The sequence below is a fragment of the Hydra vulgaris genome, chromosome 01, assembly GCF_038396675.1.
Source record: "Hydra vulgaris chromosome 01, alternate assembly HydraT2T_AEP".
NCBI classification, from domain to species: Eukaryota; Metazoa; Cnidaria; class Hydrozoa; order Anthoathecata; family Hydridae; genus Hydra; species Hydra vulgaris.
Window position 1 is genome coordinate 55,267,785 of NC_088920.1, and position 23,716 is coordinate 55,291,500.

General features: G+C 26.2%; 2 protein-coding genes across 4 annotated transcripts in view; both read right to left on the reverse strand.

The window, feature by feature from the left end:
• The window catches only part of LOC100214039 (tubulin--tyrosine ligase-like protein 12), a 41,659-nt gene extending 24,434 nt beyond the window's left edge, over window positions 1–17,225 (reverse strand). Inside the window, exons 1-6 of the mRNA XM_065788695.1 lie at window positions 16,987–17,225; window positions 12,521–12,732; window positions 9,881–10,005; window positions 9,373–9,418; window positions 3,155–3,188; window positions 2,008–2,185 (exon numbers count right to left, since the gene is read on the reverse strand). Coding sequence (XP_065644767.1) covers window positions 2,008–2,185; window positions 3,155–3,188; window positions 9,373–9,418; window positions 9,881–10,005; window positions 12,521–12,732; window positions 16,987–17,103 — 712 coding nt within the window. The 5' untranslated portion in view covers window positions 17,104–17,225. The remainder of the gene's footprint in view (window positions 1–2,007; window positions 2,186–3,154; window positions 3,189–9,372; window positions 9,419–9,880; window positions 10,006–12,520; window positions 12,733–16,986) is intronic.
• Window positions 17,226–18,838: 1,613 nt separating this feature from the next.
• Window positions 18,839–23,716, reverse strand: part of LOC100214033 (centrosomal protein of 164 kDa) — a 39,871-nt gene continuing 34,993 nt past the window's right edge. For all 3 annotated transcript variants that reach the window (XM_065788693.1, XM_065788692.1, XM_065788694.1), the window contains exons 20-26: window positions 21,461–21,511; window positions 20,654–20,716; window positions 20,427–20,525; window positions 19,976–20,292; window positions 19,740–19,834; window positions 19,519–19,576; window positions 18,839–19,432 (exon numbers count right to left, since the gene is read on the reverse strand). In XM_065788693.1, the coding sequence (XP_065644765.1) occupies window positions 19,288–19,432; window positions 19,519–19,576; window positions 19,740–19,834; window positions 19,976–20,292; window positions 20,427–20,525; window positions 20,654–20,716; window positions 21,461–21,511 (828 nt within the window). In that variant the 3' untranslated portion in view covers window positions 18,839–19,287. The remainder of the gene's footprint in view (window positions 19,433–19,518; window positions 19,577–19,739; window positions 19,835–19,975; window positions 20,293–20,426; window positions 20,526–20,653; window positions 20,717–21,460; window positions 21,512–23,716) is intronic.

Sequence of the window (23,716 nt, forward strand, 5' to 3'; positions counted from 1 at the left end):
TTTTAACAATGTTTGTGTTTATAATTTACTTCTAGTTTATGCTAATTTTATTTGAGTTTATTTATGACTTTATTTTTTATATTTTTTATAATTTTCTTTTTTTAATGTTCATTCACCTGAATGAAGGCCACTATAGTTGAGGAGGCTATTTTAACTTTGGTTACAATCTTATAATCTCTCAACTTTTTAACTCGGAAACACGAATCTTGAGTAATAATGCTGCTGTACAGGGAAACAAGTTGAGCACAGTACTACCAAGGATGCGACGGGGATCAAACTTGGAACTTTCTTGCTTATTAGGCGAGTGCTCTACCACTACACCACCACCGTATAAAATTTAACAAATTAAAAGCAAAAGTTATTCAAAAAATATAGCTTTATTATTATTTTTTTGTTTATGATTAACTTTTATAGCCATTTAATATTTTATTTGAACCATTTAAGTATTTTATTTAGTTTTTTTCATGTTTAACATTCAACTACAAAGTGTTCCACAATTGTTTGTTTAGACAGGTTCTTATAATATCATTTTCTTGTTAATTTCCTAGCATTAACTGTTTTGCAGATCAAGATGAAGTAATTTTATGATGATACTACCACTAGATGAATTACCATCCAAGGTAATCCAAATTACAATCACAATTAATTTGCAAGTTTTCCTAGGTAATTTACTTTCACCAATACTAAGGAGCTTCATAAAGAATACTATATATAATTACTAAATACAGAATTTTACTGGATTTAGGATTTCTAAACTTGTTCAAAATCAAAAACTTTTTTTCTTGATCTGATAAAATCTTTTTCTGCAAAATTTTCCACCAAACAATTGACAACTTAATAAATATCTTTTTTTATAAAAGATTTGAAATTTTGCTCTACAACTAAAACCTTCAATTACAATTGAAATCTACAACTACAACCTTTAATTACAACAACAACCTTTAATTACAACCAACCTGAATATTACAAATACAACTTACAACTACAACTTTAAATTACAACAACCTACAACTGCAATCAACAACTACAACATACAATTACAACATACATCTTATAACAACTTTATATGTTTGAATGGATTTTATTTATAACAACTTATAACAACTTTATTTGTATGTGTTATATGAAACTTATGATTTTGCAATTGACAATGCAAATAATATAAAGTGGTGACAATTTGGCAAGAAATTACCAAAATAATAAAAAATATATAAAATAACCATCAAGATAACAATTTATAGAGAAAGCAAAGAACAATAACAATATGGCTAAAGAAGAACAATTTTTGCAAAAAAATTTGGTTCTAACCTTTCAGAAGATGACAATGAAGCTGAAATAAATTTTGCATGGAATTTCTCAACAATAAAATTTTAACTAAAATCTGTCAGGTTATTTTGCCATTCAATAAAACCTGTTTGTATTGTGAGCTTTTAAAAATGTACCAACTATTAACTGTTGGAATTCTGTTTAATTTTATCAGGAACTATAAAAAATAAAAAAAGTTAGTGCATTAAACAATTAAGGTGTATTAAAATTAATACACCTTAATTGTTTAATGCACTAACTTATATATTTTTTTTAATTTAACTTTTTATTGCTTAAAAACTAATAACTACTATTATTTACTACTTTGAGGATTCAATAATATATTTTTTGGTTGCTATGGATACCTTACTTTGCATAGCAAAAACATATTTTCGGTAGTTGTTAGTAGTTTAATTACTAATACTAACTCCGATAATATATTGTGCTGATTTTAATTCACTTTTTCAAAATAAGAAAAGGAAAAGAACAAATATGGAAAAAATGAATTATAACTAATACCCTTCATTTAAAGATATTGCCTGCCCAAACCTAAATCCTTAGATGGTGTGTACTGAAAATCAAATTATGGGTATCAACAATCACTTTTGAGTACTGTAACATCTTATCACTAAAAAGATTTGTAATAACAAAAACTTCACAAACAATATTTAATATAAAACAAAATACATAATAAAAATGTACCTCCACATAAAAGATCTTTAATAGGAAAGATAACCATATAGGATGTTGCTGTGTTTTGAAAATAAAAAAAACGAAATGCAAAAGTTGGGTCATCATCATGTCTAACACGTGAGCCAAATTCATCCATTACAAACCAAAGTGGAACATAATCTTTGTCATCGTCCATGGTTATTTCAGTCTGTTAAAAAATAAACTAAAAATTTAAAATAAAATAAAAAATACAATGAAAATGATATATAAAAGGACTCATAAAGGTATGGGGCTTCTACAATGAAAAAAATAACAAAGTGGAAAATAATATTCATTTTGAAAACATTTCAACTTATTTATCAAAATTATCATAAAAAAAATAAAAAATGCATTTTTTTCATTTTTTGTTGAAAAACGTAATTTTTTATGTAATAAAACCAAAAATAACAATTTTGCTTCATTTAAGTACCAGGTTGACATTTCTTTGAATAACATTTTTTTTGAAAATATTATTAAATATTTATTAAATATTTGAGGGTCTTGAGGCACACCTTAAAATATTTTTTATTCAAAAAATTTTTAACCCTATTGTTTTTGTATTAGATAGAACACATTTAGGGGGTGGAGGAGATCATTTTCAAAAATATTGTTTTTTGGAAGACATGTCGTACAATTTGTCGTACAATTTGAAGACAAATTTTGTCGTACAATTTGTCGTACAATTTGAAGACATGTACGTACAATTTGAAGTCTAATTTGAAATTTGATTAAAGAAAAAAATTATTAGACGAAGAAACAATCTTGATAATCAAGTGCAGACTATTAGTAGTCGTTTTATTGCTAATATATTATATAAGTTACCTCAAACAAATAAGTTGAACAACTATAATAGTTCTTGTATTATATAAATACCTACAATGTGTAATAGATAAAAGGAATATTTAATAAAAGTTCCAATAAAATCAAATAAAATATGTTTTGTTTATTTTAAACATATTAAGTCACATATTTTTAAAATTTTTTAGAATCTGAAAAGCAATGTTTTCTGTAATAGCATTTTTTGTTTTTAATTTCATTAATAACAAAAAATAACAAAATTCATTAATAACAAAATTATAATTAAAACTATAAAAAACAATTAAAACTATAAAAAATAACTATAATTATAAGAATTCACCTTGGTCTTTTTCATTGTATATGTCATGTTATATCTAAAAGGAAATTTCTTTGAATTAGCCTCACAAGATCTCACATGTGTGTATGTGTGTGTTTTGTGTGTGTGTGTGTGTGTGTGTGTGTGTGTGTGTGTGTGTGTATATATATATATAAACATAAATAACACTGTCCAACAATTTTTTTGCTCAAGCAATTTAATGCATGTATCTTGCGTAAAACTTTATGAAATTTTAGGAAATGTACTTATTTTTATCTTTTGAATTAGTGGTTTTTATGTAAATTTTAATTTATTGTATTTTTAGCATTAGCCTTTTATTTGGTATTTTTTTGTATTTACGATCTGTATCTGCCTACTTACTCATCTGTCTTGCTTTTGCTTTATTTAATGAATGCCAATATAACTTGCCCAGTGTTTATATCCCTCAGTTACACTAGTTAATATGTAATTTCTGTTTAAGATTTTTTTTTTTACAATTCCAACAATGAGCTAACCATTGATTAAATGAAATTTGAATTTAAATTTAAATAAAATTGCATGTAAATGCTTAATGCGATTGTGTACCTTGTTTGTTATAGATTGTAATAAAATGGCAACTTTCTCTCATGACAGCTGTAAAAATGAGAGAAACAAGTTTTGCTATATATGTGGGGAATATACTGCAAAAAAGAAGCAATGTACAACTAATGAACATATTCGAAAGCTGTATGCTTCTTATTTAGACACATAAATAGATGTGACTGCTTGGGCACAGCAATATTGCTGCAATAGCTGTTCTTCACAACTAAGCAATTGGTTAAATACTGGCTGACCCATGTCATTTGGTATTCCTATGATCTGGCATGAGCCACAAAATCATTTCAACAATTTTTATTTTTGCTGCATTAATCTTTCTCTTACTGCCATTAGAACTGGAAATATATCATATTCGTTACAAAAATTAGAATATTACTTTATTGTAAACATTAACAAAAAGTCATTCCGTTTTTCAAATAGAAAATGTTTAAATCAAAATGTTTCAAATCAAAATAGAAAATGTTATTGCTTTGACATTGACGTTTTATTTCAATTCTTTGAACAGAAACAAAATTCTACTTAACAGAAACAAAATGCTACTGAACAGAAACACAATTCTACTGAACAGAAACAAAATGCTACTGAACAGAAACAAAATGCTACTGAACAGGAACGCAATTCTACTGAACAGGAACACAATTCTACTGAATGGGGTCTTTATATTGATGCCTCAAAAACGAGTGTCAAAGCTGTATTTTACATATCGGCAATCAGCTACCATCTGTACCGATTGCATATTCTTTGATCATACGAGAAACCTGCAAAAATCTGAAAATAACTGCAAAATTCTGAATGTCATATAGTATAATAAGCATCAGTGGATTTTAAGCTGATCTAAAAGTTGTTGCAATCCCAACTAGACTACAAGCAGGATACACACTAAGTTCTGTTGTTTCCTCTGCCTTTGGGATTCACGAGCAACAGATAGCCATTACAAAGAGAAAGTATGGTCTAAGCAAGATGATTTTACAGTTGAACTAAAGAATGTTGCTAATCCTCCACTGAATTTTGAAACTCTAATAAAGAATATGATGAAGAGCTATGAAAGCCTAGGCTGTAGTATGTCACTCAATGTATGTAGTATGTCACTCAAACTTCGTTTTATGGATTCTCATCTGTATTTTCCCCTGAAAACAGGTGTGATGTATCTGATGAGCACGGTGAACAATTTCATTAAGAAATCAGTGAGATGGAAGGTTGTTATAAAGGAAAACCTTCACCTTCATTACTTGCTGAATACTGCTAGACTTTAGTGCACAATTCAAAGTCCTCTCACAGAAGATCCAAAGTGATCCAGTATGAAACATTTTTTAGATTGTAAGGCAAGACTATTTTACATACATATTACAAGCCTTGTTTTAAAGCTTAAAGTGGCACGCTATTTATGTATGTGTTGCGGGATTTAACATAAGTGGTAAGCCATTTTAGTCAAGCCACTTTTTATAAATTTTAAACATTTAAACAAGTCTAAAGATATCGTTTAAGATGATGAAATTTTATCGTTTATCATTTAAGCGGTAAAATAAAAGAAGTTTATTTTTTTATAATTAAATAAAAAACCTTTTCTATGGAAAATATAACTCTATTATTAATTTTTAAAAATAATATTTTGAGGGAGTTTAGATTTGTTATCAAGAATAAATATACTTAATAACATTATCAAGTATAAATATGTTTAACAAGGCAGAGACAAACCCAGACCTGTTTTAATACTGCTGGAACAGAACTGAAAATTATTTATATACTACTGCAGTAGTATATAAATAATTTTCAGTTTATTTTGGCTATATCATTTTTTCTTTTGGTCAATGTAATGAATTAAAAAGAAATTTTTTTACGTAATTACATGACGTAACTGTTCTTCAGTTACTAACTGAATGTTAGTTTTAAAAAAATGAATGTCGTTATGAAACTTAATATTAAAAACTTGTTGCAAAATTTTATAACAATGGAATGTATAAAATATTTGCTTTTTCGAAAGATAGAACGATTTTAAAACTTTCAGAGTAAAGTTAACTTTTGTTTTATGGCAATTAAGAGTCAACTGGTTTTCATTTAAAAAATGAACAACAGTAAAGAATTTCAGTCTTAATAACTATCGCGCAAATTTAATTTTTGAATGAATGAACTTTTGAATGAATAAACTTTTGATCTTTAGCTTGCTATTTAAGTTTACTTGAGAAAATTGAAAAAACGAAACGTAAATTTTTTAAGAAAGTTTTGTTTCTTTCCCATACTCTTTTTGACTTTTAAAATAATAAATATAATTAAATAAATATAATTATAACTTAATAAAAGTTTTATCAAGATCTGTTTAAAATAACCCATAGTAAATGTAACTTATTTATTAAACATAACTTTTTTAATTATATTTAATGATTAAAAAAATATTATATATACTTTTAAATATAATATGTTTTCTAATCAAAAAAATTTAACATTTTAAAAATTATGTTTACCATAATTATCTCTTCTTTAATTATCTTTAATTCAAATTAAAGATAATTAAAGCAGAGATAATTACGGTAAAATCGCTTTAAAAATTATTAACCGTAAAATCACTTTAAAAATTATTAACCTTAAGTGAAAGTTAAATGAACAGATTTGCTATTGTTTAAATTAAAATTGTAAATTTAAATAATAGTAAATATGTTTATTAAACGCTTATGTTTTTTGTTCAAATAGTTATTAGAGTACAAGTTGTAAAACTAATTTGTTAATTTTACAAATAATACGCAATTTGATATATTTAAATTTATTATGTAATGTGAATATCAATTAAAAGTTGTTTAAAGTATTTTAAAATCTAATTACTAATCATTAAAAACATTAATAAATACTAAAATTAAATTTACTAAAATATAGTTAACAAATGTTAAAAATACTTTAAACAATTTTCAATAATTATTTTCTAATAGCATGGTATTTGCAACAAAAGCGTTTAATAAACGCTTTTGTTGTAAAATAGTTTACAACAAAAGTAAAATAGTTTTTTTATTGTAACTAAAGTAACATTGTCCACCGGTAAATTCATCTATTACAAAAAAACATCTTTAAATCAACTCCTTATCTTAGTATAAAACTAAACAATATAAACACAAATGACTAAAATGACAATTGAAAAAATAATGATTAAAATCATTGTTGTGACACCAGTTCTAATTACGGGAGGAGGAGGAGAGAGGGGGGGATGTAGGGGGAGGGAGAAATTCATAAACATCACCCCCCCCCCCCAATATTGCTGAAAAAAAGTGGTATCCCCAAAAAAACTCTGGGTTCTTCACTGCAAGGATATTTAAACTCCCTTGATGTATTAAAAAATTAATAACTAACGGGTGATGCGGACGTTATCGGACAAAATAAAAACGTCAATAACTTATTTATAAATAAAAAAACAAACTACTACTATATTTTTTTTAAATAAAGCATTTATCTTTTAATAAAAATATATTATTTTTTATATGAAAAAATACCACCATCTGCAATTGATCTCAATTTTGCTCTGATGCCTTTCATATGCGACTGTAAAAAGTTCAAATCAATTCCTTGTAGTTTTAGTTTAATGCAATAAATCAAAACTTGCTCTGTTGAAGCTTGCCAATCTCGCTCGTAAACCTTCTGTGCCAAATGTCCCCAAAAATTTTCAATCGGTCGTGCTTGAGGCACATTTGGGGGATTGGATTCTTTATCAACGTAATAGACATATTGGTCCATCCAATTTAGAGAATCTTTAGAATAATGAGAACTTGCTAAATCTGGCCAAAATAAATAGTTAAAGTCTCCATGATACTTGTGAATAAATGGAAGAAGTCATTTTTCTAAACATTCATTAATATAGATTGATGAATTGATCGCTACAGCCTCCGAAGTGTGAAACAATGGCTCGGACATACCACGGTCAGATATGGCTATCCACATGAATAATTTTTTTGGAAACTTCTCTTTTCCTATAAAACGAACACTTTCTGGGCATGTCTTTTTGTTGTTTGTGTAGTATCCAGAATTTCCAGGCATGTTGTTCCCTGCAAAACAAAAGTATTTTTCGTCATCGATGACTAGAAGCGATTTTGGGTTATAGAGTAGGTTAACTAGTTTCCTGCTTCTTTTCTTTGCCTTTATTTGTTGTTCTATAGTGTATTTTGGAGTCTTTTCACGTTTTCTATATTTAATATTCATTTTTTTTAACTGTTGACCAATTGTACATTGATTTACACCGAATTTAATACCTATTTTTCTCTGACTGACCCCTTTTCGATTGTTGACAAGTCTCTTTAATTCGGCTTTCTTTTCTCTAGTCCAGGATGTCGGACGACCAGGGTGCTTTCTATCAGAAAACGATTGAACAGTTTCAAGTCTTTTTATCATATATCATATATTATCATATATCATATGTTATCATATATTGTACTTCGAGCAAATCCTTCCTTTTCAAAATGATTTACGATTTTTTTAATTTTATATTAGGTTTATTTACAAAAAACATTTTTTGTCGCTTTCGAAAAGATTCTCGTTCAGCTGCATTTAACCTCATTTTAAATAATTGTGTTTCAAATAATAAAGTTTATATTTTATAGAACGTTTATGCCTACGCATAAAGCCACAAAAACTAATTATTATGCTCAAATAATGAAATTTGGATTTGTCCGATAACTTCCCCATCACCCGTTAATCTATAGAAAAACTTTTTTATTTAATTAATTATTGCAAGTATTTACACTTAAAGTAATTATAACTCTTGCAATGTCTTTGATTATATTTATAAAAAAACTAATAGCTTAGAAAAATAATTTTATATAATAGTTACATCAGCTTTATATAATTAATAGATTGTGCAATATCAAAAAAGTGAAAACAGAAATTTCCTTATAATTTAAAAAAATTTTTGATTAAAAAAATCATTTAAACTCCATGTAAACATGTTATAACACTGCATTAAAAAATGTTTATAGAGCGTTAAACTTTTTTGTCATAAACCAAGTGAAAGTATATGGTATATATTTTTTGATAAATTGTACTTGGAAAATCAAATTTAGGTTTGTCACAAAAAAACCCACTGGTAAAGTAATTAACTTTTTTTGTTGTTGTTGCAACAAGTAATATTTTTTGTTCAACTTTTTAAAAGTAAAAAATTTTAATTATTTGCAAAGCCGCAATTTTAAGAAATAATCAAAAACAAAAAATTAATTCACATACTTAAATTCAGTGTATATTGCAGTAGTTTAAAAGAAATTAATAAAATAAAAGAATAATGATAGTTTTATAACATCAAAATTAAGACCAGCTAATGTGCTAAGCCTTTTTATTTACAACAACATTTAATATTGCACTTTACATAACACATACATATTCCATCCAAATAGAATTATCAGCGTCAAAAGACAATTTATGTAATTTGTAAATATTTCATAAAAAAGAAAAACAGCTTGTAATTAAAATTTACAGGTTAAACATTAAAACAAATGCCAAATTCGAATTTTGCACCCAAAAATTAACATAGTACAAATAAAATCATTTTCATAAAAAATAATTTCATCTAATTTTGTTGGTCAGTGTAATCAGATTAATAAAAATCAAAGAAATAACTTATGCAATTATTAATTATTACCAACAACATAATTAAATAATTAACATAATTAATTAATTACTTCCACATTTTATTGATAACATCTTTAATAAGTTCTTGACCATCAGCTAAAAAAACATAAACAATATTTTTTGATGTAAAAAAACATAAAATCATAATACATAAAATAATATTTTGAAAAATAACACAGGCTAAAAAATAATTTGTTTTCCTCATTTCGATTTCAGATAAGCAATTCATTTTTCACCATCATGTCAAGTTAAAAATACTTTTCATATTATTACTGAAAACATTTTAACAAAATTGTTTAAAAAATCTATCATTTTTTCACAATATTTTTTGCCAATAAATTTTTAGTAAAAATATATATGTTTTCTATAATCTGTAAGATATGCTCTCTTTGAAACCAATTTTAAAACACTTTAAAATAACTTTTTTGTATGATATTAGGGATTTCACCTAAAATGCTAAAGATTTAAACCCAAATACACTTTGAATCTACAACTCACTCCCCCTGATTTAATCACACACCCTGGTTTTTTACAAAATTCACAAACACTAAAACACACTATCAAATTCATTTCTAGGAATATCCATTAATTTAGCCATTCTTTCCAAAAGTGTTGGATAGTTTTGCAACTGAGCTTCTGCATAATTTGCTTCATAAGTCCATGCATGATCCACAAGAAATATACTGAGAGAAAAGGAAAATAAAAGTTATTTAAACAATTAACTCTTTAAATAAATTATTATATTATTTAAAAAATAGATATATATTTAATAGTAACTAAATTTTTATTAATTAGATAATTTTTTTTAGAAAATGATTCAATGCTAGGAATAAAAATTATTTTTCTAAACCTACAAAAAATCTACAGAACATACTTAACAACTAACAAAAAATTTAAAGGATAAAATAATAATCCAAAGAATAAACAAAATCAGTTGTTGTAAACAAACTCATTCAGATAGTGAAACTTTTTTTGCTTAGTTATATCAATTTATAATTGTTTGTAGTACATAAGGAACCAAAATAAATTTTAGTTCCTTATGAACTACAAACATTAGATAAAAAGTTTTTTTAAATGTGACTTGGTTCATGATAATTCAATTGATAACTATTAACTAAGTTAATAGTTATCAATTGAATTGAAGTTAATAGTTAATTTAAAGTTAGTTTTGCAGCTGTGTTGCAGTAGTTAATTTTGCTCAGAACCAAGAGGTCCGATGTTCAACAATATATCGGTTGAATATCGGACATTGGTAAAGAAGGAGGAATGAACTTTTTAGTTAAATACTTTTCAGAGGTGTCGTAAACTAGGTTTTTGAAAAAAAATTATATTTCCTTATAATTTATTTCTTAAAACAATCTTATACTATAATATAACTTCTTATAGTATAATATGATAATTCTTATAATATAAAAAATATGTTTATCATGACTTATTTATTTTTACCTATATAATGAAATGTTTGCAATAAAGATTATAAACAATTTATAGATAGATTTTATCAGTTACCAAAAAAATATTTGTGTACATAATTTATGTTTATAAATAAATGTCAAAAGAACTTTACAAAATAATGAATTAATAAGTAAAAAAATTTTCCTAAACAAAAACACTTTTTCCTTTTTTTAAAGAAAAAAAAAGGTTTTTATTTGCTTTTTAATACTTTATAATCCACGATGCAGAGACCTATGTTTTACATTTTTTCTTAAATAAACATTGCGAAACTATTTTACATTCCTTTGAAAAAAAATTTTACATTCTACGTTTTAATAACTATTTTACATTCCTTCTTTTAGTTATATAAAATAATTAGTTTCTTTAACAAAAAACTTAAAATTGTGGTTAAATACTTTTTTTATGACTTAATATTTTCTGAATATATGTCATATTTAAATATTCAAAAATAAACCTAAAATTGCTAAACGCATACGCAATTCGCCATTTCATACCTAAAATGCAAGCTGCATAACGCTTTTTAACAAGGCAAAAAAAGAAAAGAGCAAGATTGAATCTGATGATATTATACAAGATTATAATTAAATGATGATATTATACAAGATTAAAATAAAATACAGAATTATGATTTTAAAATTCTAATTATAAAAATCTAACATGTTGTTATAATCAACAAAAAATAAAATAAAAATAAGCTTTTCAGGTTATTATGTATTAACACGTAAAAGTATTAACACAAAATCATGAAAAGCAAAATGTTATTGAAAAAAAAAAATCATGAAAAGCTCTTAGATTAAGGGGTTGTCCATAAATTAGGTCACGCTTTAGGGGGGAGGGGGAGGGAGGGGTTAGAGATTTTGTGACCACTCATACGGAACTCGTTACTAAAGAGTTACGATGTTGTGACAAGGAGGGGGAAGAGTAGTAAAACACAGTCAAAAGTTGCGTGACGTAACTTGTGGATGACCCTTAATATGATTGTTTAAGAATAAAAAAAAATCTTATTTTTTAATTTTAATAATTCTTAATAAACTCAATAAACTTACCTGTGGGACACGATAGATAAAAAAACAGGAACTCATAAAAACTAAGTTTGTTTCCAAACAAATTTCTACAAACTAATTTAAATAATTAATAAATTTTAATAAACTGTAAAAAAATAATAATGATAAAAAAAAGAAATGTACAACTATAAAGGATAACAGATTTTGATAACTTTATAAGTTTTGAGTTTCATATTTTCAATTTAAAACTTTTTAATACACAATATAAGAATTAGATTTTTTACTTTGTTTACATACATAACATACAACTTAATTCTTTTTAAACATTTATTAAAATTTGTGTTTTCAATATAAAACCATATTAAAAGCTCATTCATTTTAGTTTTAATAAAAAAAATTTGTATAATTGTTATTTTGCTTGGAGTTATATCAGTACAATTTTTAAAATTTTCAATAACATTGTATTCACAAGGAACAAAAGAAACAAATTAATTTTCATAGATAATAATAGAAAGAAGTACAATAAAAAATATTAAAATTATCAATTTGTTTAATAAAATAACAACATAAAAGTATACAACAATAGAGATCTTTAAAAAAGAAGTTATCAGAAAAATTAGTTAATTAACATATTATGACTGATTATCTGAAATCAGATTAACAAGAGTGTTTATTTATTTGGTGAAACACTAACCAAGTACTAATCGGAAGAGTTTATTTTGTAAAAAAAAAAAAGTACCTTTCCGGATTATCTTTTTGAATACCATTTTCTGATGATACAAGAACTTTCCAAATAATATTGTCTTGGACTGGCTTGTCTGTATTATTATTTTCAATCAACTCATTATTATAATGTTCATTTTTTTCTTGTATAATCTTTTCATCTTCAGCTGTCTCATTTACATCTTCATCAACTTGAAATAAAGAAAAGTACTCTCCAGCATCAAAAATCTAAAAAAAACTTTATTTGTATTAATATTTTTTTTTTAATTTGAGAAAATGATATAATTTTATTAGTAAAAATAAAACAATAATTGTAATGATTGCCAATGCCCTTTAAACAATCATTAATGATGGCTACACATGCACTATTATATGGTGAAAACTTATGCAACTTTTAGACCTCAAAACTTATAATTTTTTTTTTGTATGACTTTGATTGTTTTTTGCAATTTAACGTTTTTAAGAATCACACCAACATTTCCATTAGGTCTGATATTTTACAAGTAACAATAAACATAACCGTTATTATTCAAAACAAAGTATAATAATATAATAATAAAAACTATAGTAATTGAAATTTTAATGACTTGGAAACGACCCACCTTTGAAAACATAAATCTGTGAAAGTACTTTTTTGAAATTGTTTTACTTAACGGTATTGCAAAAAAGGTTTAAAAAAAACAAAAAACTAATTTTAAAAATTAAATTTCCGTCTTAAAAATTGACGAGAAAAATTTAAAAAAAAAAATAATATTTTTTTCCTTAAAATTTAACTTTTTGGTGGGAGGCATATTCTTTTTGTGATTAAGGGTCTTTCCCTACAAATACTCCTAATACTCTTTTTAGACAATCATAAATGATTGAGAAACTATTTTCATGGAGACAAATTCCGCACAAAAAATTTGCATATGAATTGAATAAAAATCTGTAGTGCTAAACTGATGATAGTTGAGATATGAGAAATTGCAAACAGTTTAACAGTATGTAATTAAAATATAATAAAAATATATTTAACTTATATATGTAAAATTGAACAAATATCAACACAAATTTTTTTCCTTTATCAATAACAATAAAAATATTACAATAATAATACTAATAATAATAAATGCTATATAATATTATAAAACAACAGTATTAATAAAAATAACTCCAATAATTAAGACTCTACATTTTATTTCTTTTTCAAAGATAATTAGAGTGCTACAGTAGTTGCTTTTTTGAAAAAATGTTATTTTTTAAGTTTATTTTACCCTCTGCATTTTTTGATTTACACAAAGGTGCAGAAAATATGTTTATTAGTAACAACTGTGATGGTTTTTGCTCAATGTAAATTTTTTATTTTGTATTATTATTTAGTAATTGATTTTTTTGTTAACTTCAGAAATATCATCAAAATCTACTGTTCAAAGTTAAACTTCTAAGCACCGACTAGCAACAAAGCACCTATAAATGTTCAGTGACACAAGGCATTCTATGTGAGATTGTTAGTGTGATTCTCTCCCATCCTAGACGAGTAGAAAATTAGTGGGTTACAAAACCAATAATTATCTGTGTTACAATCTGCTACACTTCACGCAAGGATACACACACTGTAAAAATAAACAACCATTTATAAACTAGACTTTTTTCTTACAGCGTATGTGTCACACAACAGGAAACATAAAAATATTTTTAGAGTTATTATATGATCCACTAATAAATGTATATTTAATTTTCTTCATCAAATTAATAACTAAGTTTTGCTCTTCTTAAGATTGTAAAACACACCCTATAGTGACTAATCCACGCAAAATATTTTTTAATAATATATGAGTGATCAGGACAAACCATAGGCCCCTCATGTGATATTTGGAAACTGACAAACTACTCTACGCAGGATTAGTTATGATTAGTTATGATGAATTTGCCATTCCGAGCATATAAAAAGAGCAGAAGAACGATCATGATGACTGGCACTTTTGTATGATTGATTACAAAGTACAGAAAAGCAAAAGGAAGCCAAGCTCTACATTACTCAGATATACCATCATCTAAAGCACCTCTTTGATATGATTGCAGTCTACCATTGCCACAATCAATACAAGGTGCAAACCTTTCCGGTAAGCGTGTGGTCGCACGCCTTGTTTGTCCACATTTAAAGTAATTTTTTTAGACAACTTGATCACGTTTTTAAATAGTAAGCCTTTTAAGAATTTGGGTCAAAATAAACCTATAAGAAACTACAGAAAATAATACAGCAATACTCGAAGAAAAAAAAACGAATACTATATGAAATAGAATATTTAAACACAAAAAAAAAAATAATAAAAAAAAAATTTTGTCAAAAATAAAATATACCTAAATATTTTGCTGTTTTTGTTTTCTTTTTTTTTTTTTTTTAAGAGCGTTTGCTATTTTCCACTACCAAAAATAATGCAAGTCAAGAAAGAAAGCAGATTAAAATATAATGAAAACAAAAACATTTTTTGATATACAATTTATTTGCGACTTTTGTCAGTCAGTTTATCAAGGAAATACTTTATTATTTGCACTAAAAATAAGGATAATTTTTTTTGCTAAACTTTACTGTTTTTATTAATGCACAGGAAAGCAAGAAAACTAATTGCTATTTATTTGTAAAAAATATATTTTTTTATTTTACAACAAGTTTTTTATGTAAAATAATAAAAAATCATCAATGTTCAAATACAAAATATTTCATTGTTTTCACTACCCCCATTGAAATAGTGTACACTTTTGTTGGATTCTCTAAATTGTGCATTTAAACTTGATTGTTTATTTCCTGATTAACTTTTGTTCTTGATGCTCAAAAATCTGCATTGTTGTATTACTGAACTTTTTTAACAAAACTTTTAGGAGCCTAATTAAAAAATTTATAAAACTTTTTAAATACATTTTTTTAATTAGAGCAATCGTTATGTTTATTATCTCTAGTGATTTGTCTTAACATTGAAAATTAGGGAATATAAAGGATATAAATTACTGAACTTTTTTAACAAAACTTTTAGGAGCCTAATTAAAAAATTTATAAAACTTTTTAAATACATTTTTTTAATTAGAGCAATCGTTATGTTTATTATCTCTAGTGATTCGTCTTAGCATTGAAAATTAGGGAATATAAAGGAATTGATTTCAGACAGACATTAAATATTGTAAATACATTAAAAAAATATACCATGGTATTCCTTTATTTTATTTCTTCCGTCATTACAAAGTTTTTTAATCAAAAAATATATTTTGCAAATAGATAAAAATTTATTTTCTAATTTTTCTATTATATAAATATTAAAAAAAAAAAAAAAAAAAAACTAAAAACTAAAAAACTAAAAAAAAAAAAATTTTTTAAAAACTAAAAAAAATATTATAAAAAAATTTTTTTTTTAAAAACTAAAAAAAAAAAACTAAAAAAAAAATTAAAAAAAAAAAAGAAAAAAAAGAAAACATACATAAGTAAAAAAATTAACAAAGTTTCTCATAGTTCTAGAGTGTGACTTTGTTGAATGATAAGCAAGAAAAAGATTTGCTTGATGGAACTTTCTCTTTTCTTAGTATTTCTCTTTTCTTAGTATTTGTAGAAGAGAAAGTGATGCAACAATATGACAATGAGAGAGTAGCTCAAGTTTGACAGATAGAGCAGGTCCAACTACATTTACAATGCATTTTTGGATCCAGCAACATTTACAATGCATCTTTTTTTTCTAGACATTGTCTAAAAGAGAAAGAGCATTATTGGGAGAACCAGCATAAAAAAAAAACAGTATTCCATACAAGGGATGAACAAGAGATTTGTATAGGTAGAGAATGGAATCTGGAGTAAGATAACTGTGAGCAACCTTAACAAAAGCTAACTTTGTAATTGATTGTATCTAAGGTTTCTATGAAAGATCATTAGTGAACAATAATCCAAGATGATGTAAAGAAGAGGACTCAGTCAGAGGGTTGCCTTTAATTAATATTGGAAAGTTGATAATGCTGGGATGGTTGTTTGCAGTAAATAACTTTTGTTGGAGTTAAAATTCACAAGCCATTGCAAGCTCCAATCTGTTACAGAAGTGAGATCAGGTTCAAGATTGGCTGCCCTTTACAATTACATTGATTTGTTTTAAGATAGAAGCAACACTCTTACATGTCATTTTGTAATTCTCTTGGTGAGTCTTTTTTTAATATTTCCTCCTATTTTCCAATTTTGGCAATTACTAGTAGACCTAAGTAGATGCTAATTTAGCAATCGATTATTTATATAGTTTCCAAAGAAGATCAGTAGTGAATGATAATCTAAGAAGATATAAAGAAGGCTCAGTGAATGGATTGCCATTCATCAATATGCAAATATCAACAATATTGTGATATTTGCATTAAATAATTGAGTACTATTAGAATTTGCAATAATAATATACTTAGTTAAGGGCAAAAAAACAATTTTTGTTGAGTCTGCTTTGACGATTCTCAAAAATAGTATGATTAATGTAAGTAACCTACCTCGTTACTTAATTTTTTAAACAGAGTAAACCAATAAAGTCGAGGAATATTTTGATCTAGCTGATTTCTGTGATTCTCAATAAAACTTTCATAAGATCCAAAATTCTCGTCTTTCATTATATTGTAAAAGAAACTAACACTGATTGTGTATCACGTAAAATGTATTTTCCACGTGTTTTTCTCTTTAAGCGTTAGACAACAAATAACAACACTTTGTAACAGCGATGCATCGATATTTCGATTTTGTCTTGATTACCATCGATGCGATAATGTAAAACAGTTCGTACTATTGATTGGAATAAAAATACGTTCGTATTATTGATTGGAATATTTTAAACATGAAATTGGAGCATTTAAACCTATACTATAAAAAGAAGTAAACTAAACAAATTTATAGTTTTGTGAGTTGTGAATAAAAACATTGTGAAAAAAAGTCTTATCGTTTACCTCCGTTGTAATAGGATTTTCAAGCACATTTAATTAACTAAATCGATTTGGTCGATTTTGTAGTTGTAAATTACTTAACGCTCAGACTTGGACTGGGCCACCGGGATAAGGTGAGATTCCCGCGAGTTGTGGGTCGGCGGCCGCCGACTGCTAAAAAAGTCCGTTGATTAAAGGATAGCACATCTGTTATGCCCATGTCTTAAATTTTGTAATAAGTGACGTCACTGAAAAAGCGATTGAAGTTGTTACCTCATTTGGCGTATTGATATCATGTGCAGTACTTTTACGGGAATCGTATTTTTTAATGTTTGGCGTGAACTTTGTAAATCAAAATACATATTTGTAATTGGTGAAACCCGTTGGTTGGGGCTCTTTTAAGATATTCGGAAATTTCTTCATCAAAACCTTCGATCAAGAAACTGTAGTAGTTGATATTTTGTACATTGACAATGATGTTGGTAACAAAGCGAAGACATTTCTAGATTCCTTTCACAAGTTTTGAATTCAGTTTGAAAGCACAATTGTTTTTGAAAGTATTTGAGCACTCAAAGCCATTATCTAAATACTTGCAAACAAATAGAATGAATATACTTCGAGCCTATAAGATAGTTCAAAACATTATCAATGAATATACAAAGTAAATAGAAAACTTGATTCCATTTTTCAAGCAGCTACAAATTTCTCAGAACTTTCAAACAGTGAACTAGGAAAAAGGAATCTTGGCATTGATGTTCAGACTGGTTTAAAAGAGAAGAGCCAACCAACTAAATGAAAGATAAACTTTGTTTCAAAGTTTAAAACATTGTAATGGATCAAGTAACCAGTGTTTTAAAACAAAGATTCTTTGACTATAGTAGTCGATATGCTGATTTATCTTGTTCGGATCCAATAAATTTTGTAAAGAAGGCTTAATGACGCACTGCAGCACCTGAGTTTGTTGGTTAGTAGGTTGCTCAGAAAATTTGATGCTTTTTTAAGCTGTCTATTTTGAACAATAGAACAGTTTCAAAGGGAGTTATTAGACTTTGCGAAAAAATGTGGAAGTTTCAAAATAACTCTTGAAGAATATACTTTGAGAATATAAGTTTGAGTATAAATACTGATACCATCAACCAAAAACAAAAAAAAAGTTAGTTAGCAAAATAAATGCCAAGTAAATCCTCCATGTATATAATAAACAAAGAATTTCAAGGATTTCACGGTTTTTAAGGCACATTATTTTAAGTTTTTAAGGCACATTATTTTAAGCCAGTTGGGTATGTATGGATCGCTCATACTTAATAATATGGATAAGTTATACACATCTTAATAACTAGCCCATAGTAAAAAAAAACAACCTACCGCTATCAATTTCTGGTATACAGTTTTATTGTATATATAATTAAGTCATCAACACAATGTGTAATTAGTAATTACAGTTTATTTCCAAAAGAGATTACTTTAAAACAAATCATAAAATATATACATAATTATACACAAGTAATAAATATAGTACATTCTCAATAAAAATATACATACATTATAGTAAACACGTAGTATATGCAAGATATAAAATATTGCTAACTTATTTTCATGTCAATAAAATAAAGCTTACTTTATATATAAAAAATACCTTTAGTACAATAAAAATTTTAATATTTAATTAATACTTCTTTTCAAAAAAATAGTTAAGACGAATACAAATATAAATAAACACATAAAAACTCGTTTTTTTTCCTAAACTATTTTGTTAAATAAAAAATAAAATAGTAAAACTAAAATTATTGAGAATATTATTATTAATATGCAATATTAATTTTATAGTGATTAATGTAAGTAATAAAACACATATAAAAAACTTCTAATTTTTCCTTGCTAATGTGTAATGGATGATGCAAGTGATGCAAAGTTATTAGATTTGGAAAGACTTTTCAACCATTCAGCGTGACTCTGTAAACGTCTTTCAGTTGCAAAGTCTTGTCCGTTAAAAACAGTGTTACCACTATTCCGAAGATTTTCCCTAATAAAATTTGGGTAATAACGATCCAATTTATAACGTTTTAAACAATTCAATCAACAATTAAAAAAGTAATAACTAAAACTTACAAAGCCGAGGCATGACCCCACGATACACGTGAACTCTGATAAGATGGAGCCTGTCGATCTGAAATTAAAATTCAAAATGTCTCGTAAAAATAGTCAAATCGAAAACCGAAATACCTTATTGAAAATATATGCTAATTTTTTCAGTTTAATAATAATATCCAATTTTAAGATACATTTGACTTTAAAATTAAAATGCAGTTTTTTTCAAAAATAAACCTTACCACCAAAATACTTTCGCCATTTCATTTCTAGTCTTTCCTCGACAGTCGGTGTCGGAATAGTTTTTACAAAAAACGACTCGTCGTTATGCTCTAAACTAAAAATCAAATACAGAAAAATATAAAGAACTTGTTTTTATATATTATAATACTATAATAAAAACCTAGCAGACATCAATACCTCACTGTTATGAAATAACTAAATTTAAATGTTATAATAACATGTTAAAACATATTACTGAGACTTTCTTTGGCCTTCATAAGGTATGTTGTGTCTGATTTCTGCTGGGTAAGCGTATCTAGTTTCATCTTCATATTTATTATCTGAATTATTCATTGGAAAACGTTTTTTGTCTATTTTACGACGCACATAGGTAAAGTCATCCTCAAAGTTATCTCTATTATTTGCAGTTATATTTTCTATCCAAGGTTGATAATCAAGTTTCTCGTACAAACGATACCGTTGATCGCGCATTTGTTTAAGCCTATCACGTCGATTACTAACGTAATCTGCATCTGAGATAGTTTCAATATAGTTGTCGACATCGATAAAATCCTATAGAAAAAAAGGTAAAAGTTTAAAGAATTTTTGATAGAACTGAATTCTAAATTTATTTAAAAACTTAAACTATATTAAATAATGAAAATGATAGTAATTAACTAAGAATAAATCAAGCTTAAAGCAAATACTTCAGGTATTTTTGTTCTTAAAGACACCCGTTCATCATTATGTACTTCTTCATATTGCTCTGTGATAGAAGATATAGCTTCATCAATTTCTGCACGTTCCTGAAGTAGTCAAATAATGTTTTCATATTAACTAGAAATTGAAGCAATGTAGTCAATTAAAGTTATATAAAATGATGGATAAACCTATAAACAAAAAGAAAAAATAAATAAATAAAAAAATATTGCACCTGAGCAAGTTTCATACGAACTCTTTTTAATACTTTAGCAGCGCTCGGACTCAAACGTTTATGCTATAAAGTTTAAATAGTTTGCAGATTAATGAAAATGATTAAAATTTTTATTTTACAGTAGCCTATTATAGTTCAATCTTTATTTTTCATAATAAAGCCCCACTTTTTTTGAAAATTCAAAACTAAAGATGAGCATGAATCCATCTAAGGCTGAACAGTTGGTGTGTATTAACATTGGAAAAAACTTTGATACTGGTTTAAATATATATATATATATATATATATATATATATATATATATATATATATATAATATATATATATATATATATATATTTAAACCAGTATCAAAGTTTTTTCCAATGTATTCCAAAGTTTTTTCCAATATATATATATATATATATATATATATATATATATATATATATATATATATATATATATATATATATATATATATATATATATATATATATATATATATATATATATATATATATATTTCAACAATTTTAAAATGTATTCTACAAAATAGAGTGCTCAATGTTCTTAAAAGAAAAGAGCAATTATAAATTTATTTATATATATAGTGCTCAAAGTAGAGAAAAAAAAGTAATGGAATGGTATTTGGTGAATTAAAAATACCATCCCGTCTAATCATTATTCTATATAGAGATTAATAAAAAGGTGGCGGGATGGTTTATACTTTATAAAAAAGTGACGGGATGGCATCCCGCCTCACTTCGAGCACTATATGTATATATAATATACAAAAAAGTAAGTATTACTAAGTATTACATATACCAAATCAGAATGTATATACTTCTGATCTTCAGGAACTTTTGATAACCCAGCCTGTAAAAGAAAAAACATTTTTAATATGGAATAAAAATTTCGAAAACAACTGAGATATGGAAAAGAAATCTTTAGGCTCAAATTACATTTTTTGTTTATTTCTGTGCTAATACAACATCCAGTATACATTTCCATCTTAACCAAAATATGTGTGTCAATATATATATACATATTTACATATATATATATTTGTATATATATATTTGTATATATATATATATATATATATATATATATATATATATATATATATATATATATATATATATGAATATATATAAACATATATATATATATAAATATGAATATATATAAACATATATATATAAACATTTATATATATACATATATATACATATATATATATATATATATATATATATATAAATGTATACATATAAATATATATATATATATATATATATAAATATATATATATATATATATATATATATATATATATATATATATATATATATATAAATATATATATATGTATGTATGTAAAAAATTTTTGTACAACATGTGCTTTTTATGCATTTGGCTGCAGGTCATCTTTTCTAATGAAAGCACATTCTGCATCCAGACTAACAAGACTCATGTCAAACACCAGGCTAACGAGACACTGCTTCCAAGTTGCACTGCTCCAACTGTTAAACATCTCAAAACCGTAATGATTTGACGTTGTTTTTCATTCTATATGGTTCCTTAGGGCACAATGGTCAACTCAGAAAGGTATTTGTATTTAACTGGTGACTTTATATTTCAAGACGACGGTGCTTCTTGTCATCGCTCAAAGGTGGTAAAATCCTGGCTTCAACAACACAGCGTGACTAAGATACACGATTAGCCAGGCCAGTCACCAGACATAAACCCAATCAAAAATCTGTGGTGCATCAGCAACATAACATCAGCAACACCAAGCCAATAGGCAGAGTCACTCTGATAAAGGCAATAATACGTGCTTGGCATCACACAGTCAATTGGAGACATTGCACACTTTGGTTGAAAGCATGCCTCGATGTATCGCTGGTGTAATAGCTGCGAAAGGTTATGCAACCAAATATTAATTTGCAACTATGAACAGTACAATCAAGTATTGGAAAGTGTTAAATGTCATTTACAATTTAAAAGACTGTGATTTAAACTAGTTTTATGTAAAAAAAAACAAGTTTTTTGATGGTGTCCACACTTTTTCACAGATCTGTGTGTGTGTGCGTGCGTGCGTGCGTGCGTGCGTGTGTGTGTGTGTGTGTGTGTGTATATATATATATATATATATATATATATTACTTAGGGCGTCAGGAAAGTTTGTGCAACCCCTCAAAAAAATATTAAAAAATTAATGTATTTTTTATTTTATTTTATAAAATATTCAAAATATTCGCCATTATTATTTATGCATAGTTGCATCCTTTCCAACCACTTCTCAAATGTTTTTTTTATAGTCTTCAAAAAGTATGCTTAAAAGTATCTTTATAATTTGTCTTTTTTGACTTTCAACGTCTGTAAGATCGTCAAGATGAGTTTTGATGTGGTCGAATAGCCAAAAATCTGATGGAGCTAAGTCTGGCAAGAAAGGTGGGTGGCAAACTTATTTTGATCTAGGAAGGTTTTCACTGCTTTTGTGACATGAGATCTAGCATTGTCATGAAGAAATTTCATGTTTTTTGTACCTGAGGTAGGTTTTTGCTTGTTTATTTCTTCCATAATTGGCTTCGGCCAATTTTCAATGTAATAATTAGATGTTATAGTCTTACCTTTTTCAAATAATCAATATGAACAATGTCAGTTGTCTTAAAGAAGATAGAATACATGTTTTTTGTTTCAAAACAGGCCTGTCATACTATTGTTCTATGAGATTCACCTTTGGCTACCCAGCTGGCATTAGATGACTTATGTCCAATCTGTCTCAAGGTAAACCACGATTCATCACCAATAATAACATCACACAATCACTATTTACCTTCTTGGAATTTTGCTAAATTTTCATAACAAGCTTCAACCCTCCCCCTATGATTTATTTCTGTTAATTGGTTAGGTATCCAATGCGATGATAATTTTCTCAGCCCTAGTAAGTCATGTATAATTTCTCCTAATGTAATGGGTTAATAGATGATTGCTCTATAATATTTTCAAAAGTTGTATGAGGATCATCTTCAATTATTTTCTGACCTAACTCGATATTTGCAGATCTATGCATGG